The sequence below is a fragment of the Bufo bufo genome, chromosome 6, assembly GCF_905171765.1.
Source record: "Bufo bufo chromosome 6, aBufBuf1.1, whole genome shotgun sequence".
Lineage (NCBI taxonomy): Eukaryota > Metazoa > Chordata > Amphibia > Anura > Bufonidae > Bufo > Bufo bufo.
In genome coordinates this window covers 15,760,186-15,783,569 of record NC_053394.1, presented here as the reverse complement: position 1 = coordinate 15,783,569, position 23,384 = coordinate 15,760,186, and the positions used below count along the sequence as shown (strand labels likewise).

Here is a 23,384-nt window from a genome sequence, read left to right as displayed (position 1 = left end):
CAGTGTCATTATCCTGTACCCCGAGTGTCAGTGTCATTATCCTGTACCCCGAGTGTCAGTGTCATTATCCTGTACACCAAGTGTCAGTGTCATTATCCTGTACCCCAAGTGTCAGTGTCATTATCCTACACCCCAAGTATCAGTGTCGTTTTCCTGTACCCCAAGTGTCAGTGTCATTATCCTGTACCCCAAGTGTCAGCGTCAATGTCCTGTACCCCAAGTGTCAGGACTTTTTTCTCCACTAAATAAAAATCTTCTGAACGGATACCTAAAAGATCCCATTACAGTCAATGGAATCTGTTAGGCTCCATTCCAGTCAGTTATTTCCCGAATCCGGCCCTGACGATTTCAGCTCTTCTACCTCCATAACAGAAATCAAAACGCTGATGTGAAAGAACTCTTAAAATCAATAGGTCTGACATGCAGTACCTCCTCTGGCCATGAGCAGGTGTGGCGCTATTTCCTGACAAACCCCTTCATATTTCTGATCTGTTCTACCTTTTTTGCCGTTTTCTGACGGTTTTAGCTCCGGATTCTGCAGACTCAGCTCTAATGACACTAATATTAATCTCTTTTAGTTTCCCATTAATCTTCATTCCCTCCGCTACATGTCTGGTTATCTCAGGCCGCTATTTCTCAGTGCAGCAATTGGTCATTGATTAGCGAGTCTGACTGCATAAGTAACAGCTGTGGACGATGAGGCCCCCTCCTCCGCTCAGCACATCACGTACGGTGACCGGCCCTTATTTTAATTGTGCAGTTCTGGATCCATCCATTTTAATATTTCCAATGATCATGGAAATAAATCTGCTGCCAAAGAACTCCTACTGGACGGTTAATAATCGCCATGACGATTATTAATCTGTAATCAGTATAGAGCTATTAAATATGCAAAGCATTTTGGAAACTCGCTGTGCCCTACCTCTCTGTCTCTTCTTCCAGTTAAAGGGATGCTACACTTCATTAAAAAAATATACCAAAAAAAACACACCATAGGTTGTGTCTGTCATTTAAGTGAATAGGGATGCAATACCAGACACAACCACAGGGACAAGAGTGGCACTGTAACTTGAGCAAAATCTATTTACTAATGGCACACATCCCCGCCAAAGAGGAAAAGCGACACATCTGTCCTCAGGTTGTGTATGGTAATGCAGTTTGGTCTTATTCATTACAATAGAGCTGAGATGCAATACCAGACACAGCCTGTGGACTGTTGGTGGCGCTGTTTTTGTTTTTCTAATCCTGCACAGTCTTGGAAACAGGACCATTTAGGTTTTTTTTAAACTTTTTTCAAATCTCATCTTTGCTGCCATCTTAATATAAGGGCTCGTGAATCCTGACTACAATTTAGTGGTTGCACTGGGAAAGTCGCGATGACTTCGGAATATACTGGAATTGGTGGAGGCCACAGTGACAATATGCACTCAGCGCCGTCATCATAACCTCGTACCTCCTCTAATTGCAGCACAAATGTGACATTGTGTCCTTGTTCTGCAGTCAACTTTCCGTCCAGTGTTGTGACTCGGAGACCATGTGGAGCTTTCCCCGGACACTGCTGAGGTTTGGCGGTGTACTGCTCTCTAACACCATCTGTGCAGTTGTTGGACACGACCTTCCTGTAACTGAAATAACATAGTACAATACATGAGAATAAATACAATACAAAGCTATTGAGAAAAAATGTCCCAAACACGGTCCAAGCTCCCACCTCTAGATAAGATTCTCCCTTGGAACTAAAATAAAATGACTACAGACTCAGACTACCCAGGGTTGCAGTCTGTTACTATGGAGACACAATTATGTATCAAGATCTATTGCAAATTTGTTACGTTTACTGTTTAAGATGTCCTGGGACAATACTGTGGGTGGACAAAGCTCTTAACAACACTGAATTATGGGACCCCCAGTTTGATGCAGCCCAATCAAGTTTCAAAGATGAAGGTCACTTTTTTTGACCCACAAAAGAACCCCATTGATGGTTTGTTTAGTGAGTTTAATCGCACATTCATCTTTTTTTGTTTTAAAGAGGTACAGTATTCTAGGCTTTTACTTTTGAAGTGGGCTATCAATATCTGATCAGCAGGGGTCGGACACCCTCAACCCTGACATTGCATGTAACTTTGCCTTGCCTGTATCTTTCCTGTGATGTGGCTAGTTTTAAGGCTGTGACTACATGGTGATCTTGGCCAAGACACCCATCTAGTGGCCAAAGATCATGGTGTAACAGTGCAGACTTTTAATTGAATGGGGCTGCAACGCGACTCACAAGTTGCCGTGACCGTCAACCCAGAATCGCAGAAAATTTTTGGATTTTTTGCAATTCTGAGTCACAGTAGTGGCAGCATGTAAGTTGCATTGCAACCCCATCAGTTCAATGGCTGCCCCGCTACATCATGATCTTTGGTTTCCAGACATGTGTCATGGTTAAAGAGGATCTTTCACTTCTGACTTGCCTATTTTAATAGCTACACACATCTCCCATGCAATAACAATTCTGGAGCATCTATTCTTATGGCTCTGTGATGTTCCATTCCTTTATTATTTCTACTAGAAGTTATGAATGAATTGCTAGCAGTCTGCAGTAAGGGTACAGAGGGGAGGTAACAAGTTGGGGGTGTGTCCTTGCACAGTCTGACAATGGCAGCACTGATTGGATAGAATGAGACTGTGCAGTGACACACCCCCAACTGGTTACCTCCCCTCTGTATCCTTACTGCAGACTGCTAGCAATTCATTCATAACTTCTAGTAGAAATAATAAAGGAACGGCACAACACAGAGCCATAAGAATAGATGCTCCAGAATTGTTATTACGTGGGGAATGCATAAAGATATTAAAGCAGGCAAGTCAGACGCGGGGAGAGGTCCTCTTTAAGGTCACCGTGTAGCCACAGCCTTGGAGCCAAGTAGCTCTGAAATAGTAATGTTAGAGTAAGTTATTAACAAGCCTCACAAAGTGTTTTGGTTGCACAACTTTTCTGAGGCTTGCTGCTGGGTGACAAGTCGCCTAGGGTTTCCACCCGTACGGGAATGACCCGGACAGTCCGGGTTTGTAATCCTGTGCCCGGGTACAAGCCTTTCTCAGACCTGGGAACAGCGATCAGCTGGGAGTGATGCGATGCTAGCCCAGGGCGGCGCTGACTTCAGACATGCCCACCTTCCCTCCCTTCTGTTCGGGTTTGGCTTTAAGAAAAGGTGGCAACCCTAAAGTCGCCCCAACATCAGGGTACATGCAAACGAACTAGAAAAAGTACAGTAGATTTTGGCTTAAATACAGTGGCAAATATATGGCAAAATTAGTAGGATTTCATAACAGATTCACTTTGGATTTCACCCTGTTACCAAAAAGGCTGTAATAGGAGAGGAATATCTGCAGAAAAATGGCCAAACTGCACCGCATGTCAATTTCCACATGGACTTCTTCTGGATGAGATTTAACCCCTTCACCCCCAGCGCCGTAATAGTACGGAGCTGGCCGGGTCTTTTAAGATGGCGCCCGCTCCTGAGCGGAGCGGGTGCCATAGCCAAGGGTGGCCACCTGCTTTTTATAGCAGACACCCGCGGCTCATGTCCGCAACCGGCAGTAGTGCCGATCGCGGACATTTAACCCCTCAGATGCCTTGGTCAATCCTAACCACGGCATCTGAGCGCGCTGAAAACCGAAAGCGCACACTTTTGGTTATGCTCCGGTTCCCCAGTGTGGCGATCGGAGGAGCCGATGCGTGTGTGCAGCAGCCCCTGTCTTTGTGAATGACATGAGGATGCTGCATAGTATTTCCTATGGAGCCCTTGCCTGTAATATGGCTCCATAGGAAACTAGTAAAATCATCATAGATTCCAATGCTAGTGCATTGGAGTCTATGATAATAGCAATCAGATGATTGCATGTTATAGTTCCCTATGGGAACTATAAAAAAGTGTAAAAAAAAAAGTTTACAAAATAAATAAATAAAAAAAACATAAAAATTCAAATCACCCCCCTTTTCCCAAAATAAAAATAAAAGAAATTAAAAAATTAAAAAATACACATCATTCGCGATGTGCGAAAACGCCCATAGTATAAAAATATAAAAATATATTCCCCCTACGACAAACAGCAAAACAGAAAAAAGCATCCAAATGGCTGATTTGCCGTTTTTGGTCGCTTCATTTTCATTCAAAAAAATTTGCCCCCATACAGCTCCGTACACATAATTAAAAAAAAGTTATAGGGATCAAAATATGGCGACAGTTTTCTCCCACATAAAAAAATTTTTTTTATCACTATCAAAACGCAAGAAAAACGATACATATAAAGGTATCGCCAGAATTATACCGACCTGTAGAATAAAAGTAACAGGTCAGTTTTATCGCACATCAAACGTGGTAAATAAAAAATATTTAAAACTGTGGTGGAATTGCTTTCTTTTTGCAATTTCACCCCATTTGGAATTTATTTCCCGCTTCCCACTGCATCATATGGAATATTAAATAGTGGCGTTGGAAAGTACAACTTGTCCCTCAAAAAACAAGCCCTCAAACAAGTTATGGCTCTGGGAAGTCAGGGAGCGCAAAACAAAAATGCAAAAAACAAAACAAAAAAAATCCGGGGGTGAAAGAGTCAATAAAATTTCAGTAATACGCTGCATTTTTAAGTTCAGTGTAAAAAACAAACAAACAAACATAAAACACAATGATCTGCACACAGTGAGTTTTACCTACCCGGTGCTGTTCAGGTAGCTTTGCCCAAGACTGCAGTCTTTGGACAAGGACGATGGGTTGTACCAGAATGCAGGCAGGCATTGACCATTGCTGTGCCGTTCATAGCCGTAATCACTAAAAGCAGATAATTGACAAGAACATTAGATTTTATTATAAGTACATAATCCATGTGCGGGATACAAAATATCACTTCATCTCCTAATCTAAATTGAGCCTAAACATATTTTGGCCACCTTCTTTTCTGCTGCTTATTTTATATAGAAACGCTGATAATTTCCAGCAATTTTACTAATATTTATATTATCCCAGAACTCCCCTTTAAGCAATTTGCCTTGGATGACTTGTACCAGTTAAAAAATATTTCTTGGGTTTTACAGTGCCTTAAAAAAAGTACTCAAACCTTTTGAATGTTTACACATTTTTTCACATTACACCCACAAAGTTATATATATTTTATTAGGATTTTATGTGATAGACCAGGGGTAGGCCACCTCCGGCACTTAAGCTGTTGTGAAACTACAACTCCCAGCATGCATACTTACTCTGCTCTTATTCAAACTCCCATAGAAATGAATGGAGCATGCTGGGAATTGTAGTTTCACAACAGCTGAAGTGCCAAAGGTTGCTCTGACCCCACAAAGTAGAGAGTATGTGTGAAGGGAAAAGAAAATGATGCATGGTTTTCAAAATTTTTAATAAATAAAAATCTGAAAAGTGTGGTGTTCATTTGTATTCAGCCCCCTGCACTATGATGCCCCTAAAAAAAATCCAGTGTGACCAATTGCCTTCAGTCACCTCATTAGTAAATCAAGTTTACCTGTGTGTAATGTATTCTCAGTATAACTCCAGCTGTTCTGTGAAGGCCTCAGAGGTTAGAGGACATTAGTGATCAAACAGCATCATGAAAACCAAGGAACACGCCAGACAGGTCAGGGATAAAATTGTGGAGAAGTGTAAATCAGAGTTAGGTTATAAAAAATATCCCAAGCCCTGAATATCTCACTGAGCAATATTCAATCCATCATCCGAAAGTGGAAGGAGTATGGAACAACTGCAAACCTACCAAGATATGTCCGTCCACCTAAACTGACAGCCCAGGCAAGGAGAGCACTAATTGCATAAGCAGCCAAGAGGCCCATGGTCAATCTGGAGATGCTGCAGAGATCACAGCTCAAATGGGAGAATCTGTTCACAGGACAACTATTAGTCATGTACTCCACAAATCTGGCCTTTATGGAAGAGTGACAAGAGGAAAGCAAGCCATAAGATGTCCCATTTGCAGTTGGTCACAAGCCATATAGGGGACAAAGCAAATGTGGAAGAAGATGCTCTGGTCAGATGAGACTAAAGGTGAACCTTTTGGCCTAAATGTAAAACACTATGTGTGGTGGAATACTGACACTGCACATCACCCTGAACACATCATCCCCACTGTCAAACATGGCGGTGGCCTCATCATGCTGGGGAAGGCTTTTCTTCAGCTGGGACAGGAAAGCCGGTCAGAGGTGATGGGAAGATGGATGAAGCAGGGGCGTCGTTAGGTCAAAACATTCGGGGCTTGAGCCATTTTTTTATTTTATTTGGCTATACCGGGGCCCTTTAATATTGATTGGACCTGGGCAACCCACCACAGATCATTCCCCACAGCCCTTGTATTTATTCCGCTGATCCGCTACTTGCAGGCTGCGCAAGCATGAGTTCAGTCACTTTGGTGCGCAATCCCGTCCTGCGGCGCGTGATCCCGTGAGACCCACCGCGGGAGGTCACGGGTCTCACGGGATCATGCGCTGCAGGACGGAATTGCGCAACGAAGTGACTGAACTCATGCCCGTGCAGCCCGCAAGTAGCGGATCAGCGGAACAACTACAAGGGGGTTGGGGGGAAGATCTGTGGGGTTACCCAGGGTCCACTCCCATCAATATTAAAGGGCCCAAGCAAAGATTTCTGCAGTCGTGAGGAAATGAAAGATAACAGATATTGGAAAGTTACCGAATGTTGTATTATATAATGACTGCCCTTCATTTGCGTAAACCAGAACACCCCTTTAAACATGTCTTTAATGTGCAATTTCAACACAGTGGGCTTGTGCCCCGGATGTTTTCAGACCCTACCAACTCCCCTGGGATGGAGTTTAATACAGGGAAATCCTGGAGGAAAACCTAGTAGAAGATGCAAAAGACTTGAGACGGGGCGTAGGTTCACCTTCCAGCAGGACAACGACCCTAAACATCCAGCCAGACCTACAATGGAATGGTTTAGATCAAAGCCCATTCATGTGTTAGAATGGCCCAGTTCAGACCTAAATCCCATTGAGAATTGGTGGCAAGACTTGAAAATTGCTGTTCACAGACGCTCTCCATCCAATCTGACTGAGCACCAGCTATTTTTCAAAGAGGAATGGGCAAAAATTCTGTCCTTCCAGATGTGCAAAGTTGGTAGAGACTTGCAGCTATGATTGCAGAGAAAGGTGGTCCTACCAAGTATTGACTCAGAGGGGCTGAATACAAAAGCAACACCACACTTTGCAGATTTTTTATTTATAAAAATTTTTGAAAGCCATGTATCATTTTCTTTCCACCTCACACATACTTGCTACTTTGTTTTGGTCTATCACATAAAATCCCAATAGAGAGGGGTCGTTGATCCAGGGAGATATTCTGATGCCTGATTGGAGTCGGGAAGGAATTTTTTATTCCCCTTAAGTGCGGAAAATTGGCTTCTACCTCACAGGTTGTTTTTTTTTGCCTTCCTCTGGATTAACTTGTAGGATAACAGGCCGAACTGGATGGACAAATGTCTTTTTTCGGCCTTATGTACTATGTTACTATGTTACTATGCTACTTTACATATAAGTTTGTGGGTGTAACGTGAAATAACGTGTAAAAAGTTCAAAGGGTATGAATACTTTTTCCAGGCACTGTAGTTATGGACAGAGTTACTGTCTCTGAACGCAGACAATAGTGCTTTCCTTCACGGATAGCAAGCAGATATCTTGAAAATCGTGAGGAATTGAAACAAAGTCTATTAGAAACCTATAGAACACCTCATTTATAATTGTCAGACCCCTGTAAATAATAACTGAAGAATTATGAGGTGAACATTGTATTGGGGCAGCAGTTGAGGACACAGTCTATGTTCTAAGCTTTTTGGAAAAAATATTTGATGGATGGCAAGAGGAAGAGAGGAGAAGGCAGAGTATAGGTTGGATATAGGGTGGGAGCTTATTAAAGTAGTGTTAGTATTTATGACCAACTTACCTCTAGCGCCATTTCTTCTCCCTCCCGCTCCAGTGTGGCAAAGGGGCGGTTAGGGATGCTGGGAGGTGCAAAATCATAAGTGGACTATTTAAACCTCCATTATTCTGGACTCCTTGCCAATTATAGCTGCCAGTATCCTAAACGGCTTGTGTGCTCTCTGTACAATATATATCATAACCTGTTTTGATCGGACTTTCCTGACTATAATCACCACAGAACCCATTCCCAGATTCTGCTTCACCTCTGTTCCAGACCCTTGGTCTGGTGACTACACTCCATATTGTTCTACCCCTACTGGCATGTTGTGATGTTGACTGTTGGACACCCATTTCCATTGTTTCGGATCCTACCTCCTCTAGACATTATTCAAGGAGTCACACAATCAGATTTCGTCACCTATGTCTTGGCTCCATCCAAGTATCTAGAACCAGAGGGTCCTATAGGTGAATTGGGCATCTGGTTGATTCTTCTACTGGGCATCACCGATCATTACGACATTAGTAAAGGGACAAATAGAGCAGATGTGTAGAGAAAAGAGCTTTCATCTAATGGCAGTGTATTGAACATCTTGAAAGGTGTCAGTTTGTTCTTTGGTGGGCAAGAGAAGACATAATGTGAGTAACAACTGAAATACTGGCCATCTCCTACAAGAAATGTATTGAGCTGGTTTGTAGAAGAGTGGACAATGATATGTAACATTGCCTTAGATGGATACTGTTGGGTAACCACTTCAATAGAAATGAGAAGATTTAGAATTCATCTGCTCTTCCGCCAAACTGCAAACGTATAATTGGTGATGAGATAATTGGCATTTGGGGACCCCGCAGCCATGTTGCCTTTTCTAGGAAACTGACTCCATAAAACTACAACCCCAGCCACACTGGAGGCTCAGAAATATCCAGACGGAGGTTGGTGTTGGACATGTACCTTCTGCTGCTCCTATCAGGGGCTGGGTCTAGGTGAGTCCACTCCTAGAAATGTACAGTAGGCTTCTGCAATATTCATTATGTTTATAACTTGTTCTGATAGTCCCCTTTAAGGAATGCATCAAATTATAAATTCTGACAAAACCGGCAGAAAAGTTTTAAACGTGTTTCTTCAAGTCGTGAGGCCGAGAGAATCTGAGCGTTCAGTCTGCATAATAGCATTTATCGACAAATTACTAAAGCAAGAATCTCTCTCTCAGTAACACGGTGCCCGGGGGACTCCATAATATCATTGTAACAGCGCATTTTACCGGTAAGAGTCTGCAGACTGCCAGAGAGAGGATAACATAATATTTTACTTCTCAAATTACATTGAACAGAAGAACACGGAGCGCGCAGGATGCCTTTAATTCACCATTGATTTGATTGACTTTGATAACACAGTGAAACAGTGGAAAGAATACGAATTATGCAAAAACATTTATCTTTCTTTTTTGGTTCTGCTTTGGTATTTTATGAGATTCATTTTGAAAGGTAGTCAAAAGAAGGTCATCTATGAGGAGCAGATAAACATGAGGACACTAGGAGGTCCACTTACTATGCAACCTAAAGAAGGTCATCTATGAGGTGCAGATAAACATGAGGACACGAAGAGGTCCACTCACTATACAACCTAAAGAAGGTCATCTATGAGACACTCAAACAAGAGGGCATTAGGAGGTCTACCCACCATACATCCACAAGAAGGTCATCTATGAGGTGCAGATAAACATGAGGACACTAGGAGATCCACTTACTATGCAACCAAAAGAAGGTCATCTATGAGGTGCAGATAAACATGAGGACACTAGGAGGTCCACTCACTATACAACCTAAAGAAGATCATCTATGAGGCACTCAAACAAGAGGGCATTAGGAGGTCTACCCACCATACATCCACAAGAAGGTCATCTATGAGGTGCAGATAAACATGAGGACACTAGGAGATCCACTTACTATGCAACCAAAAGAAGGTCATCTATGAGGTGCAGATAAACATGAGGACACTAGGAGGTCCACTCACTATACAACCTAAAGAAGATCATCTATGAGGCACTCAAACAAGAGGGCATTAGGACGTCTACCCACCATACATCCACAAGAAGGTCATCTATGAGGTGCAGATAAACATGAGGACACTAGGAGATCCACTTACTATGCAACCAAAAGAAGGTCATCTATGAGGTGCAGATAAACATGAGGACATTAGGAGGTCCACTCACTATACAACCTAAAGAAGGTCATCTATGAGGCACTCAAACATGAGGGCATTAGGAGGTCTACCCACCATACATCCAAAAGAAGGTAATCTATGAGGCACTCAAACAGGAGGGCATTAGGAGGTCCAACCGCCATGCAGCTTCAAGAAGATCATCTATGAGGCACTCAAACATGAGCGTACTAGGATCTTCACCTACTATGTAACTTCAAGAAAGTCAACTATGTGGTACTTACAAAGATGAAGGCACCAGGAGGTGCACTCACCATGCAACCCTTAGGAAGGTTATGTACAGGTATGAGGCACTCATAAAATTGAGGGCACTAGGAGGTCCACCCACCATGAAACCTAAAGAAGGTTAACATTTACGGTGTCCACATCTTATCAATATATGCCATAAATCTCCAGATGGGAATACCCCTTTAAGGGCACTGAGATTATCACCCGACGAAACAGCCTGCCGGAGGTCCGTGCCACTAGTGTGAAAGTAGCCTTAGAGTGCTGCCCATTATACAGACCCATTGTCCCTAAGATTTTGTAGTATGGAGCAGTAGGAACTGCACTGGGCGCCATGTGGTGCCCCCTGTGAGACACTGCATTCGCCCACAGAAGCAAGGTTTAGAGGTGAGAATTTCTTAGCAATATTCCATACAAATTGGAACATTCTCTTGTATTGGTGGGGGTCCCAGCAGTTGGACCCCCACTGAGCTTATCACCAATTCTGTGGACAGGTTGTTTACGGTGGGACAACCCCTTTAAGCATTGATGGTCTAAGCAGTAAGTCTAAGCTTCAGTACCGTGTACAACCAAACAGAAAGTGCCGGGGCGTCTTATTGTTGCTCATACTAGGATTGGTCCCCTAATGATCAAACTCTGGTGGTCTATCCTAACCAAACTGAAAAAGGTTTGTGGGGCGTTAATATCATGGCCCAAACTTACCATGGGACATCAACATTTCGTCAGTGGGGGTCCAGCTCTCTGCATGCCCACCAGTCAGCGGAATAATGGGGACATGTTCACTTGTAGCTATCGTTGGGAGGTGCAGGGACCCCAAGAATCAAATATTGATAGTCAGTCCTGGGGCCTTTCAGGAACAGGCTCATGACTTAAGGTGGCAATTCACATTAGATGAATGTTGGTCGAACCCACCACCAGCCAACCATCCACTGGATATTGGGTATCCCCAATAGTAGATGTTGAGCAAAAGAAGAGTCCAACTGTTGGATTTCAACATGCCTGATCCTTTTTCCTCTTCAGAGATAAGCTGCCACCAGATGTGTCTGGCAGCTGCTTATCCCGCACTCCCTTTTGTGGACACTTTTAGCTCGGCCTACATGTGTGGATGTGGGTAGGAACAGTGGTCAGTCTACCAGCTCTAGAAGGTGTATGGCCAGCTCTATAGTTCATCCTACAGAAACACACCCCAACCACACATCTAATAACCGCTCCTCCTATGGTTTCTATGGTTGTGCTCAGTTGGATGGTGGTAACATCTGACACATGGAGACTCTGATCCGATGCAAACCCATTTTTTATTTGAATTAATGCCTGAAACGTCCGTCACTTTGGTGTCACATCTGGAGCTCCGTCTGGATGAGTTCTCCGCACTACAGCATGATTTAAAGGGGGATTTATCAGACAGAAGTAGGATATCAGCAGACACCGCGGCCCTGCAGGATTTATCGACACACGGGGAAGTGATGTTCTTGTATTAATCATATTGCTCAGGATTGTAAAGATTTATTTTATGCAGCAGAGCGGGCGTATAGTCGGTGACCGTCAGCAAAGATGGGATCTCAAGAATCTTACAGTCTGTATCCCAACTAATATAAAGAGCAGGACGTATATCATACCTATAGCTCAACACTGTATCTCTCTACTTTACTGATGGCTACTTCTCAGTAGATCATTCTCTGGTCCTGTAGCACCCCCAGTGGTTAGGTAAAGGCATAGCAATTTGTCTATACTTATACATGGGCACTATTCTACAGGCACTGTATGACAGTATTATGTGAGCATTGTTCTATAGGCACTGTATGACAGTATTATGTGAGCATTGTTCTATAGATACTGTATGGCAGTATCACGTGGGCTCTGTTCTATAGGCACTGTATGGCAGAATCACGTGGGCACTGTTCTATAGGCACTGTATGGCAGTATCACGTGGGCTCTGTTCTATAGGTACTGTATGGCAGTATTATGTGAGCATAATTCTATAGGTACTGTATGGCAATATTACATGGACACTATATTCTAAGCACTGTACAGCAGGATTTTGTGGGCAGCACGGTGGCTCAGTGGTTAGCACTGGATATCATCTGCATGGAGTTTGTATGTTCTCCCCTTGTTTACATGGGTTTCCTCCGTGTTCTCCGGTTTCCCCCCACACTCCAAAGACAGACTAATAGGGACCTTACATTGTGAGCCCTATTGGGGACAGCTTGATGCTAATGTCTGTAAAGTGCTGCAGAAAATAGCAGCGCTATGTAAGTGCGCTAAATAAATAAATAAATAAAAATCTTACAGACAATGTATGACAGTATATGTGGGCACTATTCTATGGGCACTGTATGACAGTATTATGTGGACACTATTCTATGGGCACTGTATGGCAGTATTATGTGGACACTATTCTATGGGCACTGTATGACAGTATATGTGGGCACTATTCTATGGGCACTGTATGACAGTATATGTGGACACTATTCTATGGGCACTGTATGACAGTATATGTGGACACTATTCTATGGGCACTGTATGACAGTATATGTGGGCACTATTCTATGGGCACTGTATGACAGTATATGTGGACACTATTCTATGGGCACTGTATGACAGTATATGTGGGCACTATTCTATGGGCACTGTATGGCAGTATCATGTGGGCACTATTGTATAGGCACTGTATGACAGTATCATGTGGACACTATTCTATGGGCACTGTATGACAGTATTATGTGGACACTATTCTATGGGCACTGTATGACAGTATATGTGGACACTATTCTATGGGCACTGTATGACAGTATTATGTGGACACTATTCTATGGGCACTGTATGACAGTATATGTGGACACTATTCTATGGGCACTGTATGACAGTATATGTGGGCACTATTCTATGGGCACTGTATGGCAGTATCATGTGGGCACTATTCTATGGGCACTGTATGACAGTATATGTGGGCACTATTCTATGGGCACTGTATGGCAGTATTATGTGGACACTATTCTATGGGCACTGTATGGCAGTATCATGTGGGCACTATTGTATAGGCACTGTATGACAGTATCATGTGGACACTATTCTATGGGCACTGTATGGCAGTATCATGTGGACACTATTCTATGGGCACTGTATGACAGTATATGTGGGCACTATTCTATGGGCACTGTATGACAGTATATGTGGGCACTATTCTATGGGCACTGTATGACAATATTATGTGGACACTATTCTATGGGCACTGTATGACAGTATTATGTGGACACTATTCTATGGGCACTGTATGACAGTATATGTGGGCACTATTCTATGGGCACTGTATGACAGTATATGTGGGCACTATTCTATGGGCACTGTATGACAGTATTATGTGGACACTATTCTATGGGCACTGTATGACAGTATCATGTGGACACTATTCTATGGGCACTGTATGACAGTATATGTGGGCACTATTCTATGGGCACTGTATGACAGTATATGTGGGCACTATTCTATGGGCACTGTATGACAATATTATGTGGACACTATTCTATGGGCACTGTATGACAGTATTATGTGGACACTATTCTATGGGCACTGTATGACAGTATATGTGGGCACTATTCTATGGGCACTGTATGACAGTATATGTGGGCACTATTCTATGGGCACTGTATGACAGTATTATGTGGACACTATTCTATGGGCACTGTATGACAGTATATGTGGGCACTATTCTATGGGCACTGTATGACAGTATATGTGGGCACTATTCTATGGGCACTGTATGGCAGTATCATGTGGGCACTATTGTATAGGCACTGTATGACAGTATCATGTGGACACTATTCTATGGGCACTGTATGACAGTATATGTGGGCACTATTCTATGGGCACTGTATGACAGTATATGTGGGCACTATTCTATGGGCACTGTATGACAGTATTATGTGGACACTATTCTATGGGCACTGTATGACAGTATATGTGGGCACTATTCTATGGGCACTGTATGGCAGTATCATGTGGGCACTATTCTATGGGCACTGTATGACAGTATATGTGGGCACTATTCTTTGGGCACTGTATGACAGTATATGTGGACACTATTCTATGGGCACTGTATGACAGTATTATGTGGACACTATTCTATGGGCACTGTATGACAGTATATGTGGGCACTATTCTATGGGCACTGTATGGCAGTATTATGTGGACACTATTCTATGGGCACTGTATGACAGTATCATGTGGGCACTATTCTATGGGCACTGTATGACAGTATCATGTGGGCACTATTCTATGGGCACTGTATGACAGTATATGTGGACACTATTCTATGGGCACTGTATGGCAGTATATGTGGGCACTATTCTATGGGCACTGTATGGCAGTATCATGTGGGCACTATTCTATGGGCACTGTATGACAGTATATGTGGACACTATTCTATGGGCACTGTATGACAGTATTATGTGGACACTATTCTATGGGCACTGTATGACAGTATATGTGGGCACTATTCTTTGGGCACTGTATGGCAGTATCATGTGGGCACTATTGTATAGGCACTGTATGACAGTATATGTGGACACTATTCTATGGGCACTGTATGGCAGTATCATGTGGGCACTATTCTATGGGCCTGTGATGGCTAACCTCCAGCACTCCAGCTGTGGTAAAACTACGACTCTCAAGATGCACACTTGCTTGGCTGTTCTCAGAACTCCATAGAAATAAATGAAGCATGCTGGGAGTTGTAATTTCACCACCGGCGGTTAGCCATCACTGGTATAGGCAATGTATAGCATTTTTATGTGAACACTGTAATGGATCTTTATTTAATCATTTCTGTTCATTATTGATTACAGAGTTGAAAAAAGTGTAATACTCTGCCTCTGCAGACGACTCTGTCCATCTGCTGCATCTACTCACCACTCAAAATCTGCCTCCGTGCAGACACAAGGCTCTGAAGACATGGCCCCAGCGTATTTTCCCTGCATGCACTTCCTTTCTGATCTTCGTTTCATGTAGGTTCTCCTAGCTCCCATAATACAGGCCTCTCCCTGGTGAAGAAGATATGTCACTTACAGCAAAAGTCACAAAATAATACCAGGCTTCATCTGATCAGTTACATATAGTGGTCTTGCATGCACTTCCTTCTCCATGTTGCTATGCTTTGGTGAAATCCATGGTGATTTTTTTTCTGAAAACAGCACCACACCTGTCCATGGGTTTCTAAATCCCAATAGTAAAGAACATTCCCGAGGCTCCAGTGAATTCCAGTCCATTGTGGGGCCCAAGCACTCCGCCACACTAGAGGGTGCACGGTTATTTCCTGTTGACCTCTTCTCGCATTAACATTTTTTTTCTATTCACTCCCTACCTTCCGAAAGCCATACCTTTTATCATTTTTCCATTCACATAGCCCAATACTTACCATTGCAGTCTATGGAAAAACTATTATGTTCCTATTAAGCTCTGCCAAAGGCAGGGCTTAATATTAACTTTACTGTGGCAGGCCTAGGAGACTGGATAAGGCTCTAGGCTGCCATATGCAAGGAGGAAACAAGGTGTCAGCTCACCGTCTAGACTCTAGAGATTCAATGCACATGTCCACTAGTCTTCCACGGGGGCATGGAGACGCCGGGCCGAATGCCAAGTATATTGCAGCATCTATGAGCCAGAGTTGAGAACCACCACTCAGTAAGAGCAGCTCCAACTATGGTGCCCTTCGTGTCCATCTAAATGATCCCCATACAATATTGCATTTCCCTTGTAGTGGCCGCTGTGCTAAAAATTCTTAGATGGCTTCCTTCGGCAAAATCAGCTGATCGACGAAGAACTTCTCTTTGACAATGTTTCAATGAATAGTTTTTAAACATTTTTTAAAAATGTAAACCTAGAAGTAACTTGTCCCCTTAATCAAATTCAAGAAGATAAACATTTATTAAGATCGGCGTTTTGGACGTTGGTCCTAATAAAGCCCCTGCGCTGGCGGTGGATCGCAAAAGTTATGTAGAGGCCCAGGCCTATTCTACGGCCGAATCTAAGTGTAAGAGCCTCCTTGTTGTCTTACATCTAGACCGTTTTCTACGCCTAAACCAGGCGCAGAAAATGATGAATGAGTTGAGCCTGCCGACCCGACCCTTCACCGCCCATGCCATGCCCCTCTTTTTTAGACCTGGCGTGAGTGGGGAGGAAGTCGCAGATTCTGCTGCAACAGAATCTGCGCCAAATATGACCCACAGAAATAGCATACATCTGTTTGTAAATGACCTACTTAGGCTCCATTCACACGTCCGTAATAGTGGGACCGCATCCGTTCCGCAAATTGCGGAACGGGTGCGGACACATTCATTCTCTATGGGGATGAAATGGATGAGCACACTATGTGCTCACCGCATCCGCATTTCTGGAGCGCGCTGCCGATTTTCCGGTCCGCGGCTCCAGAAAAAAAATTAGAACATGTCCTATTCGTGTCCGCAATTGCGGACGAGAATAGGCATTTCGATGGGGGTGCCGGCCGGGTGTATTGCGGATCTTCAATTTGCGGATCCGCAATGCACTACGGACGCGTGAATGGACCCTTAGTCTTCAAATCAGTAAGGGCTCATGCACAGGACAGTATGTATTTTGCGGTCCGAAAACAGGGATCCGCAAAAAATACGGATGACGTCCATGTGCATTCCAAATTTAGTTTTTTTAACAGAACAGCCGGCCCCTAATAGAACAGTCCTCTCCTTGTCCGTAATGCGGCCAATAATAGGACATGTTCTGTTTTTTTGCGGAACGGACATACAGAAACGGAATGCACACGGAGTAACTTCTGTTTTTTTTTTGCGGACCTATTGAAATGAATGGCTCCGCATATGGTCTGCAAAAAAATCTAATAAAATTTGTTTGTGTGCATGAGCCCTTGGTCTGAACGGGAAGCCCCGCGTTGACTCCGGCTTTTCTGCTGGACGCGTGATGTCCTCGTTTTCAAGCTTGTGCATTCGTTAGGTGAGTTAATCAGATGGAACGTGAGTTATTGCCGCCCGGGAAGGTGCTTTGTGTCTATATTTACAGTAAATCACGCTGGCCGTCATTGAATGGGGCAAAGTAGTTCACTTTTTTTTTTTTTTACTAGCGTGCAATAATGGACTTCAGCTTGGTGCAATAATTCTTGCAGGATCTAAATTGCCACCCGGCTCATATTTTCTCTTCGTCCTTTCCAGCGGAAATTTGTCTTTGAAATTACCGTGATCTTTGCGCAGGACTGATTTACTCCCCGTAATCTCCGCCTGAGTATGTATGAAAACCATCTGCAGGATCATCTCACTTCTCCGACCATTTCAAAACTGTAAATAATGTTCAACTATTTTTATTATTTTATTTTTTTCTTCCCGAATAGTTGAGGTTATAACAAGACAGGCGAGCTGGGTCCACGGGGCCCCCCGGTGAGTTAGACACAATTTTACATGTAAAAGTTTCCTATTAAAAATCTTCAAAATGTGACTTAAATGCGCTTTGGTATTTATAAGACGCCGCTCCCATCCATCAATGCCAGCCGGTACAATATTCGGTCTGACGCTAGCCTCTGGCAGCTGACAACCCGCAATCAAACGCTGACAAGTCCTGCTCCTCTTCTGCGTGTTCATGTCAACGATTGCTAGAGTGAACACAGGGCAAAAATAGGACACTGGGGAAAAAAAAAAAATCATCTTCTCCCGGCTTCTGTGAAGAGATACAAATTATAATAATCAGCGCCAAAGTTGGGAGCTTCTCTGGAGCCGGGGTCGAGATGCCACAGCAGGAAAGCAACATATTCTATTCTCAATACTCTTGTAATTGCATCTAATAAAAAATTTAGTATAGCCGGTCAGCTATTCAATAAAATCTATCTGTATAGCGCCACCTGCTGTTTGCTCTTTTTTTTGTCCATCTCACTGAGCTAGTCGAACGTGCTCAGTTTAAGGCCGGGTTCACACGGGCGTTGCGGGAAAAGATGCGGGTGCGTTGCGGGAACATGCACGATTTTTCCCCGAGAGTGCAAAGCGCTTTAATACGTTTTGCACGCGCGTGAGAAAAATCGGCTTGTTTGGTACCCAGACCCGAACCTGGACTTCTTCACAGAAGTTTGGGTTTGGGTTAGGTGTTCTGTAGATTTTATTATTTTTCCTTATAACATGGTTATAAAGAAAAATAATAGCATTCTTCATACAGAATGCTTAGTAAAATAGTGATGAAGGGGTTAAAAAAAAATTAAATAAAAATTTAACTCACCTTAATCCACTTGTTCGCGCAGCCCGGCTTCTCTTCTTTCTTCTTCTTTGAGGAAAAGGACCTGTGGTGACGTCACTGCGCTCATCACATGGTCCATCGCATGATCCATCACCATGGTGATGTATCATGTGACAGACCATGTGATGAGCGCAGTGACGTCACCACAGGTCCTTTTCCTCCTTGATGGCTCATTACCATGGTGATGGACCATGTGATGAGCGCAGTGACGTCACCAAAGGTCCTTTTCCTCCCAGGTCCTCAAAGAAGAAGTATGAAGACAAGCCGGGCTTCGCGAACAAGTGGATAAGGAGAGTTTAATAATTTATTTATTTATTTTTTATCCCTCCAGCCCTATTTTACTAAGCATTCTGTATAAAGAATGCTATTATTTTCCCTTATAACCATGTTATAAGGGAAAATAATAATGATCGGGTCCCCATCTCGATCATGTCCTAGCAACCCTCCTAATAATCACCACCATAAATCACCTGTAACCTCTCATTGAAGTGAGAGAGAATCATATATCCTCACAGGTGGCGTTTTCCAAATGCAACATCTCTCAAGTGCAACTCTTAAGTGCACAGACTGAATTATACCAGAATGTAATATTACAGATATTGAATCCACTTTGTCATCACTGCCTACTGACCATCACCCAATTCTCTCATCTCCAGGTATGTCTTGTCTGAAGCTTGCTGCTACACCCAGCTTTTCCACAGTCTGATATTGTCCATCCCTCTCATCTCTCCTTCTAAATCCTGGTATGTCTTGTCTGAACTATTAATGTCTCTTTCCCTGCTGGATTTATTGAGTATTTGTTTACATTGACTATTTCACCCCTGTATCTGGTCCTCCTTGATTAGCCCAAATGTACCCCCTCCCCTCTTGGTCACACCTGATTGTACACTGAGTGGTATAAATCTAAGGTCCTATGTCTTTTCAGACCTTGGTCTTTCCAAATGCAACATCTCTCAAGTGCAACTCTTAAGTGCACAGACTGAATTATACCAGAATTGGACCAGAAGGGGACCACAGGCAATTACAGACATGGTTAATGCAAACAATGTTTCAATTTTTCCTCTTACTCTTCCCACTTGTCAACAACCTCCTGAAAAAAAAAACACGTTCATTCACCCAGCAAGGAACTATTCATCTCTCCATCCATCTTACCTTCTCATCTGACAGCTTGCACAAACCTGCTTGGCAACATAAAACACTTCCTTCCCAAACACACACAGACACCTCTTGCCCTCTCCTATTCTTACCTATTAACACTTTCTCTGCTTCTCCTTACTGCTGGTAATATCTCTCCAAAACCAGGCCCCCCTCAGCAAATCCCCACTATCACCTCTACGTCCCAATACAAATCTCCTTCTACAAATTTCTGCAACCCCTTAAACCTAATAACCATTCCTCTGACCCCTGCTCCTTTGGTTCCTCTTGCAGGAGCATTATGGAACGCACGCTCTGTCTGTAACAAACTGTCATACATTCATGAACTTTTCATCTCTCAAAACCTTTCCTTTCTGGGTCTCACAGAAACATGGCTGACATCCTCTTACACCTCCTCCCCTGCTGCACTCTCATATAGTGGATTTCAATTCACTCACACCCCCCGCCCCGGCTGCAAACATGGTGCCCAGCGCCCCCACCCTCTCCTTTCTTCTCAGCTGAGGACTTTGCCAAATATTTCAAACAAAAGATAGTCAACATCAGAGAAAGCTTCACTACACAGTCCCCACAGACCCTCTACACAACTGCTCGGTCCTCTTCTCCCAAAACCCACTTCTCCATCATTACAGAAGAAAAACTCTCCACTCTACTCTCCAGACCACATCTCACCACCTGTGCACTTGACAAAATCCCATCCCACCTCATCCCTAACCTCACCACAGTGTTTATCCCAGCCCTAACTCATCTCTTCAACCTATCACTAACCTCTGGTGTCTTCCCCTCTGCTTTTAAACACGCTACCATTACACCCATCCTCAAAAAGCCTTCACTTGACCCATCTTCTTTGTCCAGCTATCGCCCCATATCACTGCTTCCGTATGCCTCAAAGCTACTTGAACAACATGTCCATTCTGAACTGTCCTCTCACCTTTCCTCCTGCTCCCTCTTTGACCGCCTACAATCTGGCTTCCGACCCCACCATTCCACTGAGACTGCCCTCACCAAAGTCACCAATGACCTACTGACAGCCAAAACCAAGAAACAATACTCTGTCCTCCTTCTCCTTGACCTGTCCTCTGCCTTCGACACTGTTGACCACTCCCTTCTGTTGCAAACTCTCTCATCTCTTGGCATCACTGACCTGGCCCTCTCCTGGATCACATCATACCTCAAAGACCGGACGTTTAGCGTCTCCCACTCCCGCACCACCTCCTTGTCTCATTCCCTCTCTGTTGGTGTCCCGCAAGGCTCTGTCCTAGGACCCCTGCTCTTCTCTATCTACACTTTTGGACACAAATCTACCTCTCTGGTCCAGACATCATTACCTTACTATCCAGAATCCCACAATGTCTATCTTCTATATCATCCTTCTTCTCCTCTCGCTTTCTAAAACTTAACATGGATAAAACAGAATTCATCCTCTTTCCCCCATCTTGCTCAACCCCCCCAACAGACATATCTATCACGATCAATGGCTGCACACTCTCCCCGGTCAACCAAGTCTGCTGCCTTGGAGTGACCTTGGATTCTGCCCTCTCCTTCAGACCGCACATCCAAGCACTTTCCACCACCTGCCCCCTCCAACTCAAAAACATCTCCCGCATCCGTGCTTTCCTTAACTTTGAATCTGCGAAAATGCTTGTACATGCCCTCATCATCTCCCGCCTAGACTACTGCAACACTCTCCTCTGTGGCCTTCCATCTAGCACTCTCGCACCCCTCCAATCTATCCTCAACTCTGCTGCCCGACTAATCCTCCTCTCACCCTATTACTCCTCTGCCTCTCCCCTCTGCCAATCCCTTCACTGGCTCCCCATTGCCCAGTGAATTCACTTCAAAGTACTAACAAGTACATACAAGGCATCCACAACCTGTCCCCTCCCTACATCTCTGAGCTACTTTCCCGATACACCCCCACACGCACTCTCCGATCCTCACAAGACCTCCTTCTCTCCTCTCCTCTTATCGCCTCTTCCCACAATCGCCTCCAAGATTTCTCCCATGCATCCCCCACACTCTGGAACTCGCTACCCCAACATATCAGACTCTCACCTACAGTGGAATCCTTCAAAAGAAACCTGAAAACCACCTCTTCAGACAAGCCTACAACCAGTGACCCTGCTGCCTCTATACCACCAAGACCAGCTTCACCCGCACCTACTGTGTCCTTCTCCCATACCATGTAGATTGTGAGCCCTCACGGACAGGGCCCTCGCTCCTTCTGTACCAGTCTGTAACTCGTCTTGTTTATGATTAGCGCAAATGTCTGTATTATGTATGTGCACCTCTTCTCATAAGTACAGCGCTATGGAATGAATGGCGCGTTAATAATAAATAATAATAATAATAACCATGCGTGAAAATCGCACCGCATCCGCACTTGCTTGCGGATGCTTGCGATTTTCACGCAGCCCCATTCACTTCTATGAGGCCTGCGTTGCGTGAAAAACGCACAGTATAATGCATGCTGCGATTTTCACACAACGCACAAGTGATGCGTGAAAATCACCGCTCATGTGCACAGCCCCATAGAAATGAATGGGTCCGGATTCAGTGCGGGTGAAATGCGTTCACCTCACGCATTGCACCCATGTGGAAATCTCGCCCGTGTGAAAGAGGCCTAAATCTTCAACTGTCTCCAGCCATATGTTGTGTTATAAGCTGTTACGGGGAGAGAGCTGCAGCAGACAGGACACACCCCCTGAGCTGCCAGTCTGAAGATAATCTATCAGAGCAATTGGAGCAGGGAATGTGGAGATCTCTGGATCCATGTGAGGTACAGGGCTGGTTCTAGCTTTGTTAGAAAAGTATTGTCATGGACTAGATCATGTCTGATTTTCAGTTTTTACATCAATCATGGGATAACCCCTTTAAAAAGCATCTTGGTGCATCAATGCCAGGTAGGGTTGATTCTGCGGAGTAAAACAATGCCTTATTTATCTCTTTCCATTGACTCCCCTCCCTGTAATCCAGCGCCTGCCATGTAGGTTCCTAAATGGGCGCATGCGCTGTGCAGCCGCTTCCGTTTTTTTCAGCGGAGCAGATGAGTACTGCACATGCATTAATACAAGAGGCTACAGTGCAGGCGCCAGTTTACAGGGTGAGATGTCAATCAAAGGGAAGGCAGGAGTGGCCATAGGTGCAGGACAGTGATGATCGGGTGCTCTGAGGGGGTCAGGCCACCCCTCACCACAGCGCTAACTAAAGCGGATATAACTCTAGATTGGCGCAACAGGAAGTGATACATAAGGCATTGTTTTGCTGAGCACGATCAACCTGACATTATGCCAGATTTGGGGTTGATCCTGATGACAGATGCCCTTAAAGATATAGCACAATAAACAACAATGATGAGGGTGCAAACTTTTTTTTTTTTTTTTTTTTACTGGCTTTCTAATGTAATGAAGCTGAAGTGATTCGAAAGGCACCCAACCCAATTGCCTGGTTTTCCACGATGTATAATTTCAATATTCCAGCACTAAAACAAATTTTTGAGGTTTTCATCTTGTTTTTTTCCCCTCTTGTTATTGCTTTTATAGGGTCATTCGGATTGTTTATTTGAGCGCCGGCTTGTTAGTTACAAAATGATGTG

General features: G+C 43.9%; 1 protein-coding gene across 2 annotated transcripts in view; it reads right to left on the bottom strand.

Annotated features, from left to right (window-relative positions):
• SORCS1 (sortilin related VPS10 domain containing receptor 1) overlaps positions 1 to 23,384 on the bottom strand; it is a 647,341-nt gene that overhangs the window by 120,439 nt on the left and 503,518 nt on the right. For both annotated transcript variants that reach the window (XM_040436033.1, XM_040436034.1), the window contains exons 16-18: positions 15,287 to 15,417; positions 4,704 to 4,817; positions 1,454 to 1,625 (exon numbers count right to left, since the gene is read on the bottom strand). In XM_040436033.1, coding sequence (XP_040291967.1) covers positions 1,454 to 1,625; positions 4,704 to 4,817; positions 15,287 to 15,417 — 417 coding nt within the window. The remainder of the gene's footprint in view (positions 1 to 1,453; positions 1,626 to 4,703; positions 4,818 to 15,286; positions 15,418 to 23,384) is intronic.